At 55.9% G+C, this 17,623-nt stretch overlaps 1 protein-coding gene across 2 annotated transcripts; it reads right to left on the bottom strand.

Moving 5' to 3' along the window:
* Window positions 1-170: 170 nt before the first annotated feature.
* On the bottom strand, window positions 171-11,388 carry DRD2 (dopamine receptor D2). 2 transcript variants are annotated; one of them, XM_021696398.2, is made up of 7 exons: window positions 11,077-11,388; window positions 7,241-7,350; window positions 6,068-6,204; window positions 4,755-4,945; window positions 3,773-3,859; window positions 1,875-2,202; window positions 171-364 (listed from the first exon to the last, which is right to left on the bottom strand). In XM_021696398.2, exons 1-7 carry the CDS (start codon window positions 11,359-11,361, stop codon window positions 171-173), a joined length of 1,332 nt encoding a protein of 443 aa, XP_021552073.1. In that variant the 5' UTR covers window positions 11,362-11,388. The 2 variants fall into 2 exon arrangements, with proteins under 2 accessions (XP_021552073.1, XP_021552072.1); XM_021696397.2 differs by lacking the exon at window positions 3,773-3,859 and having other exon boundaries at window positions 11,077-11,361.
* Between the last annotated feature and the right edge of the window lie 6,235 nt (window positions 11,389-17,623).

Genomic DNA, 17,623 nt, shown 5'->3' with positions numbered 1-17,623 from the left:
AGCACTACCCTGGCAGAGTGAGGGTGTGCGAGCACGAGGGGCATGGAGCCAAGCTAACACTGCAGGGCCTGCCGGGGCAGAGAGAAGGCCTAGTCCGCCCGGCCGCCCCCTGTCCACGGCTCCCCGGGCAGGGAGGTGGGAAGCGGGCTGCCGTGCAGGTGGGCCACAGGTCAGCAGTGCAGGATCTTCATGAAGGCCTTGCGGAACTCAATGTTGAAGGTGGTGTAGATGATGGGGTTCACGGCGCTGTTGACATAGCCCAGCCACGTGAAGGCGCTGTACAAGACGGGCGGGATGTTGCAGTCACAGTGTATGTTCAGGATGTGGGTGATGAAGAAGGGCAGCCAGCAGATGATGAACACGCCTGGGGGAGAGGGCAGCGGTCAGGCTGGCCCCTGGGGCCCGGGGGAGGCTGGGCGGGGAAGGCCCCCACTCAGTGGGTGCCCGGATTGGGTGCCGCAGGCCCTGGCCCAGGAGCACTGCAGGAGGAGTCCCGGTCTCAGATTCTAGAGCTGTCCCTGACACTGTTTGCAGTGAAGGTCACTTTACTTCCCTCGGCCTTACCTTCCTCATCTGTCAAATGGGTATAATAACAGCTAGCCCACAGGGAAGGATAATGGGCTTGAAAACAAACCATGAGGTTAACATTCGGACACAAGTCAGTAGAAATGGAAATATTTACTCTACTTTCTGGCCATTTTCGAGAACAAGTCTTCCTCAGCAGCTGGAAGTGGAGCATTTGGTTACTGCAGTGGGAAATGCCCAGTTTGAGCCCAAGGGACAAAAGGGAGAGTTAGATACCCTCTCGCTTAGGCTCCAGCATCCCTGTGGGGTAGACAGGGCACTGAGGGTCCCAGAGGCTCTGTGGTGTACACAAGGCCACCCCGCTCATGAGTGACGAAGCCGAGACCTGAACTCCAGTCTAGCGAGGTCCCCCAGTGGCTCGGCTCTTGCTATGCCTTCCCCCAGCCCTTGGGGACACCTCTGCTAATTCCTGCTTTGGGATGCTCTGACCCAGACTGACGTCCTGCACACCAGCTTAGTCTGACTGACCCAGGACCTGCTGCTCTGGTGGGAGCCTCGGTTGGAGGCATCGTGAGCACACCGTGCCCCGCAGGCTCCCTGAGAGTCCCCAGCGCTGCAGCGAGAGCCCATGGACTCCAACCATCCTCTGTCACCCCCAGCCACACGATCAAGGGTCGGTCCCTTAACCTGCTGGGACCCTGTGCATGCGTTCACAAAAGCAGGGTCATAACACCTGTACCCCTCGTGTCACAGTTTTGTCTGGAGGTCCAAGGGAAAGGTGAGTGTGGAAGGGTGTCCTGTGCTACCCTGGGTGCGACGGGGATGGCCAAGTACACCAGTCCCTCCTGCTCCCCACCACCCACATCAGTCTAGCCTTGTGTTTTGACTCATCATCTGGTTTTCTAGGAGACTTTTATTCAAGAGCCTTGCCTGGCTGACAGTCTGGGTCAGATCGTCAGGCCACCACCACGACCCTGAGAGGTAATCTCTTGCTGAGGGGACTCCAGAGAGAGAAAGTGACTTGCCTAGGATCTTGAGGTTCTGGGGGTCACTACAGTAGACTGGTCAAGCTCACAGACTCTGAAGTCAGACTCCCTGAGTTTAAATCATAGGTCTCCCTTGGTCACGTCATATACCCACTTCAAACCTCAGTTTTCCCATCTGTAAAATGAGCATAATTATAGAATCTACTTAATGGGGTACGTCATTGGGTGTGGCCTGCACTTGAGCAAGGGCCGGTCCCATGGCCTGCCAGCCATGTTTAGGAAGGGGATGGCAGGTAATGGGACCCACAATGATGGGTCCTTTCCTCAGTAATGGCTGGACAGAGCTGGGCTGGCCTGACTCACCGAGAACAATGGCGAGCATCTGGGTGGCTTTCTTCTCCTTCTGCTGGGAGAGCTTCCTGCGGCTCATGGTCTTGAGAGAGGTCCGGGTTTTGCCGTTGGGCATGGACTGGATCTCAAAGATCTTGGCAATCTTGGGGTGGTCTTTGGCATGCCCATTCTTCTCTGGTTTGGCGGGGCTGTCAGCGGTGCTGTGGAGGCCATGGTGGGACGGGTCGGGGAGGGTCATCTGGTGGTGGCTGGGTGGTATGGGACTGTACCGGGTCCTCTCGGGGGGGCTGGTGCTGGACAGCATCTCCATCTCCAGTTCCTGGGCTCGGCGGGCAGCCTCCTGCACAGAGGCAGAGAACTCCAGGTAAAGCCAGGCAAGTTCTCAGGCATTTGCAACCCAGCCTCACCTGGTCCCCCCTGACCCTTCCCTATCCTCCTATCCTTCTACAAACACCCCAGGGTCACTCTGTCAGAGAGGCAATGAGGATAATCACTGGGAGGCAGGAAGGGTTTGGGTATAGGACCCAGGACCCACAGCAGTTCCTACCTGCAGAGTCCTCCCCAGCCCCTGTCCCAGAGCAATCCTTATGGAGCCTCAATAACCCCACAACCATCTGTGGGAGCTTACTACCCCAACACTTCTCTCTTATTGACTGAGCAACACGCACTGAGTACCAGCCAAGTGCCAGGCACCCTAGCTGGCTGCAGGGAATAGGGTCCTGGTTGATGTTCAGTGCCTGCCTCCGGGAGCTCATGTTCTAAGTGCACAGAGGGCAGCCCTGTTCCTCCTGCCAGGCTGGCCCAAGGCACCTGCACCAGCACTCACACGTGGGCTCCACGTGTTCCTCGTAGATGGATGCGGGGGCCAAAGGGCTAACCTCTGGGCCCCCCATCTTTCCTGCTGGGCTGACCTGGAGGCCCTGCTGGGGGTCCACTCATCTTCCAGGTTCTTCCTGCCTTGGGGCCTCAGTCTGAACTTCTGAAGTGTCGCCTTGCCCTGCACCTGGGTGGTTTATCAGTGCTGCTGTCCCAGCCCCAGTCCTGAGTCCCTGTTGGGTGCCCATCTCATAAAATGACTTCCTGGCGTCCTGCCTTTGCCCTGCAGGTGAACGGTGGGGGGCCCTGCTTCCGGAGGACACCTGACCTGGACTTGGTGTGTGGCCCTGTGTGGGCTCCCTGGCCCCGCTGGGGATGGGACACCTGCTGCTTGGACCCTGGTGCCACCTTCGTCACCGGGCAGAGCCTGGGGTCTGCTCTGCTTCTGCATCTCTGGGCTCCACGTACAGGCTGCACTTCTCCACCAGCCCCGAGGCTGCTCTGCGCCGTCCCCCTCCACCGCCCGCCCCCCAGGCCCAGCCTCCAGCCCCAGAACCTGCCCGTAGGAAGGTAGCACAGGCAAGTGGGAAGAACAGCAGAGGTGTGTGGGCATGTCAGAGTCACACAGGCTTGGGCTCAAATATGCGCTCTCTCACTAACTAAATGCTTGGCCTTGGGTGAGTTACCTCCCCTCTGTGAGCCTCTGGTTCCTCCTCTGTCAAATTAAAATCAATAAGCCTAATAAGACCTACCTCTCAGGGTCGCTGTGAGGATTTGATGAGATACTAGGAAGACGGTGGGTGTTCGGTGAACGGTAATAGCTTCTTATTTTTACTGTGTTATGGCCAAGTCCTCTCTCCCAACCACCTGCTTGTGCTGAGGGTGCCTATCTGTGCCTGCAAGAGCCGAGCCGTCTCGCCGCATGCCTGCCCGTGGGGTGAGCATGGTGAGTCTGGCCTCCACGGAAGCAACGTGGGGGAGCCTGGGAGGTGCTCCTCCCTCTGACCGGCCGCTGAGGTCTCTGAGAACCATGGTAGGTGGGTTTCCCTCGGGGCGGAAAGACCTGGCTCTGGGTCCCTGACCTGAGCACTTACCGCTCTCCGCCTGTTCACTGGGAAACTCCCATTGGACTTCATGATAACGGTGCAGAGTTTCATGTCCTCGGGGTGAGTGCAGTTGCCCTGTGGAGGGAGCCAGTATACTGGTCATGATGGGCAGGGGCTGTGACCAGACACCCAGTGTGGGGTAGTCAGGCTGGGCACAGGGGCTCCCAGAAGGGCAGAGTAGGAGGGCCTGAGAAGGCAAGAGTGAAGGATGGTACTGCAAGGAGAAATGGCGGGCAGGACGAGGGACAAACAGGCCCTGATTTTATGGGCACATGCTAGGCTTACTCGTATCTCTCTCACACTGAATCCTCAAGTCCACGCTGAGAGGTTGGCATTAGGATACCCATTGAACAGATGAGAAAACTGAGGCTCAGAGAAGTTAAGCAACTTGCCCAAGGTCATTCAGCAAAAAGGAGGGCATACCAGGCCTTGAAGCTGATATGTCTAACCCCCAAACTCTGGCTCCTTCCATGCCCCCACACTGTCTTCCTCAGGGAGGGCTGAGCAGAGGGGGGAATTCACAAGACAAAAGGAGTGGGGAGGGAATGAAAGAAAGGTGGAGGGGAGGAGGTGGAATGAAGGAAAGAGCCAGGGAGGGAGGAGGTGTGCACGGAGGGGAGGACAGGGAGCGTGGAAGGTACAGGAGAGGGAGGGAAGCACAGAGCAATGACAGGGAGGGAGGGGCCCCAGCGAGGAAAGGACAAGTGATGGGAAAAGAAGGAGAGGAGCCAAGGAAGAAGGTGCATTCAGACAGAGATCTCCAAGCAAAGACTTCTCCTCCCAGGCGGCTCTGCCCGGCCTGGGCTCCTGGAGACTCCATCGCTCCACTGAGGTCCCAGCCTTCGGACTCGGCCCTGCCCAGGTGCTGGGAGCCCCTCCAACTCCGCGTCCCCCACCTCCAGCTGAGCACGGGCCAGCCCCCTAGGAAACGGTGGGGGGGGGCACTGGAGGGGAGGAGGGATCTGGGGACCTTGAGCGGGGCCTTCAGGTTGGCCCTGAAAGCCCGGCTGCTCCGCTTCGTGTTGACCCGCTTGCGGCGCCTGCGGAGGACGATGTAGATCTTGATGTAGACCAGCAGGGTGACGATGAAGGGCACGTAGAAGGAGACGATGGAGGAGTACACCACGAAGGCGGGGTTGGCGATTATGCACTCATTCTGGTCTGGGGGAAGGAGAGCCGGACGACCCGCGTCAGTGGCCCCGGGGGCCTTTCTCTCCCCGCGGGACTGAGCGCAGCAATGGGACAGGGAGTATGCCTGGGTGTCTGAGGTCGCCTGGAAATGCTAGACGGACACCAACATGCGGTGTAGACCAGAGATTGGAAAACACAACCTCGAGCAAAATGCTAAGCTGCTTCCAAGCGTTTCCATTAATATTCCCTCCTCATTTCTTTATTAGTTTTGCCATCCATGAACACCCAAGGGGAGCCCGAGTGTTTGGAAAAAAAAAAAACAGAAGGGAATTCTTTTAAAAGAGTAAACCCTTCTTTTAGCCCTTCCTGTCTACTTGGGGGAAGTCGGCCACCTTTCAGTTTTAGGAACAGGGTAACTTGGTCCTGTTTGCTGAACTCACCTGGGCTCCAATGTGCTTCCAAGTTCCCTTCCTGGTCTAGCCGATGTCTGTCCTCTATCTCAGGGCCTTTTCAGAAGGGCTGAGCCTATCAAGTCCTATTCCCACTTCTTGGAATTCTCACAAGAGTTAGATTGCCAGGCTTCACTGTGTCCTGCCCCGTAATGGTCTGCAGAGGTACACCTGCATCCCTGGGCCTCCCCAGTGAGAGAAAGTGCTAGGCCCGCGCCGGCAGGCCCAACACTTCGTCTACCTCAGATGCATGGCTCAGGCACGCTGCCCTAGCTCCTCCTCATTCCTACCTTCCCTGCTCCAGGTGACTCAGGTCGGTGCTGGGCTTGGCCAGCCCTTGGGCTGCAGCCTCCTTACACAGATATCATCTCGGGGGGGCGGGGGGCGGGGGAAGGGGCCCAGTAATCACCCTTGACGTGCGCACACACACACATACACACATACACATGCGGTTTGTGCGGCTGCCTGGCTTGCTTCAATTTAATAAACAAAGTTGAAAATGGCCAGACATCCTCTTGACTCACTACCCCCACTCCTCCCCCAACCACATCGTGCCCCTAGCTATTGTTCCTCTCTGGCCCATCCACGCACAATTCAGAGACCCAGCCTGGCCTCAGTCCCTGGGTCGGTGCAGGGGCTCAGCTCCCTCGGGGCCCTGCACCGGGGGCCACTGGGGCCCCAGGCAGACCGAGGCAGGCCTCACCTGTGTTGTTGAGTCCGAAGAGCAGCGGGCAAGAGATGGTGAAGGACAGGACCCAGACGACGGCGATCATGACGGTGACGCGGCGCTTGGAGCTGTAGCGGGTATTGTAGAGCATGGGCATGGCCACGGCTGTGTACCTGCGAGGCCGCGGGGCGGGGTCCCTGAGTCTGGGGTGCAGGCCCAGGGACCCCTCATTCCATAGCAGGCACACACCAGAGACACCCTGTGCCCTGGGGAATGACGGTTGTCACCTCCACGAAGCCTGCCTACTTTAAGTCACTCGTCCAGCATTGGTGAGGCCCAATCAAGAGCTTCGGGGCTGACTGGCTACCCTTTTCTCCTGGGCCTTCTTATCTATTGCTCCAGTCTCCCTGCTTGGATTTCGGGTGTTTGAGGGGCCAGGGTCTGGGTCTTTGTACTTTGAAACTGTACCTGTGCTGGGCTCTCAGAAGGTGGAAGTGTCTGCTGATGGACTGGGAGCCAGGCCCCTCAGAGCAAGAGCGAAGCCCCACTTGTCAGAAAAGAAGCACAGTAGTAACGTTTACAATCGCTCGTACTCCTCTACCCAGCGCTTCTCACAGAGTAGCTCATCTCATCTTGGAGAACCCCTTGCGGGGAGTAGGGACAGGGCCTCTGGGAGCCCAGCGGCCCGCGTGTGCAAATCAGTGAAAGGCTCCAAGAATACAGCTCGGCAAGGTGAGCACAGCCGGGCCCCCTCGGCCGTGTAACTGTGCCAGACAGGAAATGCTCAGCCAGACGCCGCAGCCCCGCCTGGATGGGTGTCATCATCCTTGATTTCTGGGCAAAGCAGGGTTGTGAGGACTTGCACACTCTGCCCAAGGTCACGTACGTGGGAAATGATAGACCTAGGGCTGCAGTCAGAACTGGGAGCTTTCTCCTCCTTACCGGTTGCTGTCTGGGTACCCTGGGAGCATCGCCATCTGTAGGATGGCGGCCTGTACCCCCCGCCAGACACACGTGCACCTGCACATGTGTGCACATCTGCATATGGATGTGCACACACACGCGTGGGTGTGCATGCACAAACACATGGACCCGCAGGCACGCGGCCAGCCACACAGCTTCATAGACAGAGCCTGCCCCTGTGGGAGAGCTGGGGAAGCCCGACATGTGACCGGCCTGGGTCCCCTCCCCCGCCCTGGCTGGGCTCACCTGTCGATGCTGATGGCACACAGGTTCAGGATGCTTGCCGTGCACATCATGACGTCCAGAGTGACAAAGATGTCACAGTGAATCCTGCTGAATTTCCACTCGCCCACCACCTGGGGACAAAGCACAGAATGGGTGGGCAGCAGAGGGGGAGATGAGCTTAGGCCCCAGAGCTTGGCTCTCCTGGGACAGATTGGGCCGCAGGCTCAGAGGGCAGCTGCGGGGGTCTTGCGAGTCTCCGGCTGGGGTCTGGGGGGAGAAGCGGGGCAGCAAGGGGGAGTCTGAGGCCCTTGCCCCTGGTCCCCTCTCCTCCTAGACACATAAGGCCCCTTTGAGCCAAGAACGGGGCTAGACGAAAGATGAGCAACTTTCTACCGAGTGCCTCAACTTTGAGCCTTCATCTGTAAAATAGATGATCTGCGATCAGCTTGCAATCCCATTCCACCAATGGGGACACTGAACCTCAGAAATGGGCAGTGACTTGCCCAAGGCCAGTGAGGATGATGGCTCTGGAAGAGAGAGAACAGTGCTGCTCTTTGTCAGACCTGGAGAATGAAGAATGGGAAACCAGGGCTCGAGCTGTGGGAACACCAGGCGGGGGCAAGGAGGGGTGCTATACCCACATATCCTTGTATGATGGGAATGAGGAGGCCCACTCCTGGCAAGAGCATCCCGCATCCCTCTCCCCCTCACACACACTCGTACTCCCTTACACACACACACACACTCCCATACCTCCTGTTTACACACACAGGCACTCACACTCACACAGCAGGCTGGCCCGGGCAACTTTGGAAGTTTGGAGCACTCTGGCCCTGAGCAGAATCAGGTCATGGAGATTCATCCTGGGCCTCTACCAACAGGAGAAAAAGGAGCTGGAAAGCCACCCCCGGGGCCTGGGGCAGGGCAGTACCCACTTTGCCCGCACAGCTCGGCCGCAGGGCTGATGACGACGCGCTCATTCTCCGCGCTGCCCTTTCTTTTCTGCTCCCAGGCATGAAACCAAAGGTTGGCACTTAAGCTCGGTGACAGGAGCGGTGGCTGCTGTTGTCGGACTTCGTGAAGACATAGCAGCTTGTCCCAGAAGATAGGGAGACGCCTTCTCTGGGCTCACGTGGCCCACACCAGGGCACCCCCCCCACATGGCAGTACAGGGCTCCCCAAGATGGCAGGTCTGGATGGGGGTGGGGAACTTCTGGGTGTAGATAGAATAGACCTTTAAGGCACTGCTGGGAGGGCCCCAGGCCCACCTGGTCCACCCTCTGCCTTGAAGCCCCCCTAGACTACTACTTCAGAGCTGCTTCTATGTCCCTGGGGATCTAGGTCTGAGATACCAGGGCCCTCTTCCCTCCTTCCCTCTTTCCCATAGACACTTAACAAGCAATTTACTACATGCCAGGCTCTGTCCTAGACTCTGGGGTACAGTGGTGAAGAGTATTGGCATAGTCCCTGCCTTTAGGGAGCTCTCCATCCCTACACCCCAAAGGCCTTTCTAGGAGCACAGAAGAAGAGAGGACTTTCCTCCACAGTCCTGGGGGCACCTGACTCAAAGATTCAAGAGAAATTGTCAGCAGCCACCCCCACTACCGTGGGCATGTGGGCATTGCACGCTCGCGCAAGACAGGGTTGCTATACCCGCTCATGGGTGAGGGAACTGCAGCTCACACTCAGCAAGTGTGCAGCAGGGCTGGGGTTGAAGCGAGTTCTTCGGGTAGCACATCCTATGCTTTCTCGTGACCTGTCTTGGGAAGGACCATCTAGCTTGTTGAAAGAGGGGATACTTATGTAAAAACGACTAAATGCACATAAAGCGTGAAAGGAGAGATTATCGTTGCAAGGGGGGACACGCTTGGAGTCAGAGAGGAACGTGGACCTGCCCAAGACGACCCAGTGATTTAGCGGCAGAGGAAGGACCGGCCCCTGGGTTCGCTAGTACAACTCCAAGGCTGTGTCTCGGCACCTTTGGACACCACCTCTTGACCTCATTGCTCATATGAAGCTGAGCCATGAGCTGGCTCGGTGAAATCCTGACCATAACTGGCCCGCATTTAGCAGACGCTGTGTCAGGCACTGAGATGTGTCGTCTCCATCCATGGGGACAGCAAACCTCTGAGGCTAGTGATACGGCCACTGCCCCCCAGACCTGCAGCCCATGGCACGCCCTCCTGCTCTGCCGCTTTGCCGACTGTTTTCTCGGCCTGGAGTGCAAGCGCTTTGCTCCGCCCCCTGGATAATTCTTCCGGAAGCATCACTGCCTCCTGCAAGACTTCCTGTCCCCACATGCCCCCCATCAGGTTCCACACCCCGCGTGGGGACTGCTCCGTTGTCACCACCATCAGACTGCACGACAACAGTCCTATCGGGTCTTCACTGATGGCAGGCAAGCCCCGAAGATGCCGTAGGACATGGCCGGGCTCAGTACCTGCCGAATGAGTGAATAAAGGTGGACTTGGCCTGTCCCCTTCTCAATCTCATCTGCCCACCTGGAAAATGCACACGGTAAACCCTCACCTCACAGGGCGGTGAGGCCAAAATGCAGACAAGTGACCCTGGCTCTCCTTCCTTAACATCCATTTTGAACGTTCCAGCCCATTCGGGCTGTGCTAAAGGAACCCAGAGGAGTGTTGATCCTGAGCATCAGGTGGAGGAGGCACAGGGACCGCCCCCCCCCACCCCAGGCGGGGAGACAGGGAGAGGGACCACTCTGGACCAGCCTCCCCTCCCCACTTCAGCTTCTTCTCCTAGATGTCTCCTCTGCTCAAGCCTACAAAATTTCATGTTTTCCTTTAAACACGGAAGAACTTTCCCTCCCAGCCAGGGACTTGCCTCTGTAGTAAAGGTAAGCCCCTCGCTTGCCCAGGCAGGAAGGTACCTGCCCAGCGATCTGAGGGACCTTAGCCTTGGCTATTCCCTGAAAGGCTGGTCCGTTCCCAGACCCCAGAGTCCTTGGCCGAGAAAGGGGCGGGATCCAGGACCCAAGCCCTCAGACCCTCCCACATCCGCCTGTCAGCTCTGGAAAGTGTCCACCGGGAGGGGCCTCCACCCTTTGGGACTCCTGCATTAGTCGTTCCTCCCTTGCTGTGCAACCTGTCAAGACAGGCAACTTCTTAAAGCTTCTGTTTCCTCTTCTGTAAACTGAGAATAGTATCAACTCCAGGATTAGCATGGGTGTGGAGTCTATGTCTGCAAAATGCTTGGCGCAGTGCCTGGACCACAGCGGGGGCTGCCTGCTCTCCATTCGGACGAACCCTCGGGGACATTCCTGAGCAAAGGGCCTGTGGCACAGCCCACAGACACCCCTGCCTGGAGGTCCCAGACACAGGCACTAGACCAAACTGGGGGAGAGGGGAGGGATAAGGAGCACACAGAGCAGCCGCCCCTGCTTTTGAAGGGGGAAGAGAGAACAGGAAGCTTCTGGCCTAGAAGCATGAACATCCCCCTTCCTTGAGGATCCTCCTCAATGGACTCCCATTTCCAGCATGATCTAATGAGCCAACCTGGGGCCAGAGTTCCAGCTGGGACTCACCAGCTGCGTGATTTCTCTGACCACCTGGCTCACCACCTGTGAAAGGGTGTTTGTGTTGCAGTGACCTCGCAGGGCTGCCCTGAGGGCCACATGGGGAAACGCCACGTACAGGGGACGGGACACAAGGCGTGGCCCTTAGTAAGCACTCTCCAACCAGGAGTTGGGATTGTCAAGGAACAAGCAGCCCATTTTATCAGGAGAAAAACTGAGCCCAGAGTGGAGGAAGAGGCCAGACCCGCGGAGAAGGCACCAGGCAACTTGTTGGTGGGAACCAGGGAGGAGCCACGCCTTCAAGGCCGGGATGCAGACCTACCTCCAGGTAGACGACCCACGGCATGACGAGTGTGGCCACCAGGAGGTCGGCCACTGCGAGGCTGACGATCAGGTAGTTGGTGGTGGTCTGCAGCGCCTTCTCGCGGGACACGGCCATGCACACCAGCACGTTGCCGAAGACGATGACAAAGATGAGCAGGGTGAGCAGCATAGCGTAGTAGTTGTAATGGGGCTTGCCAGGCTTGCCTTCGGACCCGTTGAAGGGCCGGCTCCAGTTCCGGCTCTCCAGATCATCATCGTACCAGGACAGGTTCAGTGGATCCATCGGGACAGTGGGGCCACTGGGTGGCCAGGCTCTGGCCAGGGAAAATAGACACAGGGAGTGAGCAGGAGGACCTCGCCAAGCATGCTGCCTCCCACAGAAAGCTCTGGAGCTAAAGCCAACCACCCTGGCAGTTTGTAGCACTCTTCAGCCTCGGGATTTTCAGTTCTGTATCTAACAATTTTCTTAAAATGTTGGAGCCCTTGCCACTCTTCTGCCGGCAAGTTCTTGCAGATGGCAAAACAAATGAGCAAGTATGATTTTTTTAAAGATAACAAAATAAATGAGCTTGAAAAGAGCCAATCGTTCGTTCGTTTATTTATTCAACAAACACTGAGTAAGCACATCCCATGCACTACACACTTGAGACAATGTAGCGAGGAGTTCCAGCTTCTACAGGCAGGAACAGGAATATGCATTCATTCATTCATTCTTGAGTCTATAAATATGTAGTGAGCGTTGTTGTATGTAGTGCTAAAAACATGGGCAGGAACAAAATACGCGTGGTTCTCCAGCACAACAGCCCATGAATCAAGCAGTTTAATCTCTAAGCAGCGGGCACTAGGAAATGGAACGCAGGAGAGACACATAACCTAGTTTAAGGATGGAAAGAAGACTTTCCAGAGAAAGTGACGTTCGACCGACACTCAAAGGTGCATACGAATTAGCCACGGGAAGAGCTGGGAGCCCAGGGATAGGTCTCGACACAAGAAGCAGCATAAGCCAATGACAGAGCGAGAGAGCAGGTGCCCAGTGGAAGGCTCGAGGAGATTCATTCGGGATAGCTGAAGCCCAGAGGGACTCGGCGTGGGCTGAACAGGGGAGGCTGCCACAGCAAGATCCTAGACGGCTTTACAAGTGATGCTAGATTTGACTCTGAGGGCAGTGGGAACCACATGATCGGATATGGCTCCCAGAGAGAAGGTTCTAACCGCTCTATAGAGGATGGAAGGGTGTGGCCAAGCAGGTGGCAAGACAGCAGCTGGGAGGCTGTAGGAACCCAAGGAAGAGACGATGAGCTTCTGCAAGAGAACCCTGAGGACTTCCTGAAGGATGTGTCATGTGAGATGCAGTAAAAGGAGGGATTAGCCAGGCAACAGAGTTTGGGAGACCTTGCAGCTGTTGAGAGTACAGCATAGCACCAGACAACAAACAACTCTGTCTGGCTAAAAATGTAGGGCCTGGGGGTTTGGGAACGAAACTGGAGGGCCATTCATGGGCCAGATTGGGTCTCGTAAGTGTGGGAGCCCGAGAGGTTGGGTGCAGAGGAGGGACCACTGGGCTAGTGTTTTAGAAAAGTGGCTGCCGCAGTGTAGGGGGACCTTGGAGGGAGCCAGGCTGTGGCAGTAATTCAGGGAAGAGAGGGTGGTTGTCTGAACGAAGGTGGCAGCAGTGAGAACGGGGAGGTGTTCAGCATCAGTAGCTAACTTGTAAGTCAATTTCATGGAATTTGCTCATTGCGTAGATGTGGGATGGGAGTGGGGCCGGGGCACACGGCGGGGAGAAGGTGTAGAGGAAGACTGCGTTTCTGCCTTGGGCTCTGGAAGGCAGGAGGTGCTGCTCACTGAGAACAGGAAGCAGAGAGCCTGAGCGGCAGACTTGAGCCACATTGGGCATCGATGGGCTTGACAGTCTGTGTTTTGGTTGTGACTGGAACATTATGCACGTATAATATAGCTGGCTTTTCTGCTAACAAAAGTGTTCCTAGTTTACAGGATGGAATGCAGCTTATCAGTATTTCAAGGCATTCCACACAAAGCACCATGATTTCTGGGGGCTTTGCCACCCAAAGGGATTGGAAATCCACTCGTTTATGCCATGTGGGATGAACGTGGTACCATGTCCAAATCAGGGAGGGGAGCGCACCAGCCGCAACAGGTCAGAGGGGACTCTGGAGAAGGGTCTGCCCACCTTCCACCCCCATCCTCGTCTGACACACCCCCTCTGCCGGCTCTAAGCAGGAGCGTGGATGGTGTCCTACCCAGCACCACCAGTCTGGAGTCTCTGGGGAGGGCAAAACACCTAACTCCATGTGCAGTGGCGTGAAATGACCCCCATGCAACAAATCTTCCAGCTCTAAGGTGGTGAAGCTCGGCGTCACAGCGATGCTGCCCTCTGCGAACACACCCAGCAGGAGAGCTACACGCACGTATGGATCACGCAACAGGGGCTGCTCCTGGTCCTTCATGTTCTCAGTCAGCATCTATTGGGCCTGGAGCCATAAAGCCATGTGCCAAGCACTGTCGGGGGCCTGGAGACACGGAGGCTCCTGAGCGTTCCCTCTGCCTCCCCCCGCACTTCCTCTCCACGGGGCCAGTGGCCTCTGATGGAGACTCTGCGGCTCCCTGTCTGGCCCACCCCACCCCTTCTCGACACCCAACCAGACTCACAATCCCGAGCCTGCCTATGATGTCGCTTCATACACCTGCAGAGGATTTGATAGTTTGCTTCGAACATACATATCGGATAATATATATATTATCTCATTTATCCTCAAAACCACCTCAGAGGCTTGTAAATATTATCGCAACTCTATGAATGAGAAAAGTCTTTGGAAAACATCCCTTCCCCTCCCCCTGCTTGCCTAGCCCCTACCTGTCCTTCAAAGCAAGGCTTGCACAGAAGACTCCTTCCCTGCAACCCAATCTCAAGTGCTCTAGGCTGGACCACCTCCCTCCCTCCTTGGGGGGGTCCCACAGCATTGTTCCTGAGTTCTGTTCTGGAACACACCCCCTCTGTGTATCTGTTCCCCCCCCCCCCCCCCACTGGATTGTAAGCATCTTAAGGTTACACCACATCTTGCTCATGCCTCATCTTCTTCATGGAATGAACAAATAAAAGAGCATACTCTCTTGTTCTCTGGGATCTGCAGATAGTAAGTTGTTTGCTGAACTGAGTCAGAGGCTCTGTGAGTCCAACTGGGAAGAAAAGCCCTCTGCCCTGGAAATGTAGCTATAAAGATAGGCCATCAGATGAACAAGAGGCAAAAGAGAAAGACAGCCCAAGAGAATCACGGGTGTTGCATGTTGGATCCCCAAAAATAAGACTGAGGAGGAAGTTAGCATGCAGGGAATTTACTGGGGACTGTTCTCAGGATGGAGGCTTGCAGAGAAGGGCAGGAAGCAGGACTGGGCCGAGGACAAGCTGGGCTGCTTTGCAGTCCCATCAAAGGCCTCAGGTGACCCCCTCAGGGAACCTACAGAGGTGTCCCCTCTCATAATGTCACAGGGCGTGGGCTGGCCCAGGGAAAAGGTGTGACCTTGAGAGAGGCATCTCTCTTCAAGTGGGCACCTGCCAAGAGGGTAGGCGCATCTCAAACTGTCAGCTGTCGGCAGGCCCAGTAGTTGGGGAGGGAGTGAGTTGGTCCTGCAGGGGTCCAGTGACCACTCCGCCCCTGGGCCGCTACAGTGGGTGCTCAGAAATCAGAGAGGGTATGCACAGGGGCATGGCTGGGGTGCTCATGGAGGGCTTCCTGGAGGGGGACGAGCTTCAACCAGGACTTAAAATCATGGGTACAAGTAAGATAGCAAATGTGAGCATTGCTGGTCAGGGCAGGTTAGGGGGTGAGCACTCATCCCTCTGCGTGCTGGCTTCTCTGCAGGACAAGAGTGAGTCCCTTCACCCAAGGCTGGAAAGGCCTCATGCATTTAATTTTCTAATTCAGTATTTATTCTAGATAGTTCTAGATAGTTCTTTCTTTTTTTTTCTGATACAAATGTAATAGATTAACGTTACAGAAAGAATGGGAAAACCTAAATGCCTGTAGACCCTATTAATATCTTGGTGTAGGATTTTCTTCCAACCCCCAGAGCTAGCCCCAGTCCCTACTGTGTCCTCAGCACCCTTCCTACCTGGGGCCGACATCACTCACAAGCGGGCGCCGTCTGGCTAGCTCCCACGCAACACCAAGCAGAGCGGGAATTTAGACATCAGCAAATCTTGCCCCACCCAGGAGGTACTCTAGCATGAGAGATACTAGTGTAAGATAGGGTGAGGACCAAACAACCCGGGTTCCAATCCCAACTCCACCTTTACTAGCTCCGGCGTCTGGGCCAGACTACTTGGCTTCCCTGAGCCTCGGTTTTCCCACCTGCAAAATGGGGATAGCAATTACTGTCGTGAGGATAAAGTAAAATGATGCATGTGTGGCCGTCCCAGGTAAACTCTCAAGGATTGTGAACTTTACAAATCAAACCAAGCAAAAGAATTAAAAGAAACAAGCACTCAGACCATGAGCCTGAGGCTCCTGGAGGTGAAGTGACTGGACTGTCCAAATGCAGTCCATTGGGATCCCGCTGTTATACCATGCCACCTCCTACGGCTCGTCCTTGGAAAGTGGGGGTCTAGGTGAGGGGAGAAGGGGTCCAAGACGCAGCAGACAACCCCTGGGAGGGAGTAAAGGAGAATAAAGGCAAAGTCTATGCCTGAGCCATGTAATACCAATTGCCATATTTCCTAGGCTCTAAAATAGAGTTGAATGTAAGATGCACCATTGTTTAATGCACCAGTAGGAAAGAAAAAAAATGCTATCAAACTGCAATACAGCTCTAAGATGGGGTCCACTGTAAAATGCATTCTGATTTCAGAGACATTAAAATGTGTGTATGTGGAGGTGGGGGAGGTGTGCATCTTAGAATGGTTAAAATACCGTGTCCTCCTGGCCACTTCTCTTTTGGCGCTTTCTCGGGACACCTGAGAAAACCCATCAGTCCCCACTCGGCCCCTGCCCTAGCTCCAGCCCCATCCCTTCTTTTCCTTCTGTCCAGGGCTCCTGGGGATGTCCCAGAAGAAGGCACAAAGGAAGGGCCAGGCTGTGGTCTTTCTCACCACAGGGGCTCCTGAAGGGCCCCTCAGATGCCTGCCCTTGTCCTACCCCTTGAGCCTCTCTGTCCCTGTCAGAGCTTCTGCTCGTTTGGGGGAGGGGGGAGCTCCAGGTATTCTGGCCTGGTCCTGGCCGCAGAGAAGCCAGGTGAGGTCAGGGCCCACTCTGCGCCTCCTGGAGCTAGCAAAAGCCAAGCTCGATAGCAGTCAGCACCCTAGATTTGCCAGGATGATTCAAATTTCTTGTTCCTTTTTAAAAAGAAGATGGTTACATGTATGACCCAAGGCGAATTATTCCTATAGGAAATTTCAGATAAATAAATCTCATATTGTTTTTAAAACTTTCTGTCATCAGAACAAGAATCTTGATTTGGGGTTATGAAAATATGGTCACCTTGCTCACCAACCTCCAGACGCCACCTCCATTCTCTTCCAGGTGGCTACCATCTCACATGTAAAAGCTCCAAATCAGTCCCCATCAAGGAGCATTTAGCGAGTGCCAAATACATACATGGTCACTGCCATTGCTTAGCTACTTAGTCCTGTCTCCTGGAACAGGGATGAACGATCTAACCCTATTGGTAAGGATTGAAATGTGTGCCTCCCAATGTGTGCCTTGGGGAAGTCATAACCCCCAAGGTGATGGTATTTGGAGCTGAGGTCTAGATGACAGGAGGACAGGGTCCTCAGGATGAGATGAGCACCCTTAGAGGAAGAGACACCCGAGTCTCCCCGTCCTCGTGCCGTGCGAACACACAGTGAGAAGGCAGCCAGCCGTCTACAAGCCTGGAAGAGAGCTCTCACCGGAACCCAACCATGCTGGCCCCTTGATCTCGGACTGCCAGCCTCCAGGACTGTGAGGAAATTAATTTCTGGGGTTGAAGCCCCCCCATCTAGGGTACTTTGTTAAGGCAGCCGGAACTGACAGAGACACCAGCAGGAGGAGCGGCTGCCAGTCCCCCAAAGTATCACCCTCCTTTTCCCTATGCAGGGAAGCGGGGCATTGCTGCTCCCCACGCCACCCTCCCCAGCAAACTGCTGGCAGAGGAGGTCCCACTGTGCTCTGGGGCCTCCTAGGCTTTTTCTTTCTCAGCTGCCCTGGTGCATGGGAAAGAGGAGGGAGCCAGGAGCTTGGGGAGCTCCGGGGTGTGGGGTCCCCGCAAGCCTCAAGCCATCGAAGCGCCAGAGATCCCCTGACCCTCATCTGTCTCCAGTACTCAGCTCAGAAGGGCAACCATCGACTGAAAGACCTTCCAGAATCATCCACTCTGGTGGTCTGCCCCCCTTGCATCGAGTTCTCCTGAACATCCAGCCTAGCTCCGGTCTGCTCTGATGGTTGCCGTCCTCAGAGCCCACACCGCAGAGTGTCCCAACGCGGTGTCTGGGGTGAATGAGGTGTGCGGGCTTGTCAGTGCGAGTGGATGGTGGAGCGGGCTTTCCCAGC

This window comes from Neomonachus schauinslandi, chromosome 11, assembly GCF_002201575.2.
Source record: "Neomonachus schauinslandi chromosome 11, ASM220157v2, whole genome shotgun sequence".
In the NCBI taxonomy this organism is placed as follows: domain Eukaryota; kingdom Metazoa; phylum Chordata; class Mammalia; order Carnivora; family Phocidae; genus Neomonachus; species Neomonachus schauinslandi.
This window is presented reverse-complemented; position numbering and strand designations above follow the sequence as displayed.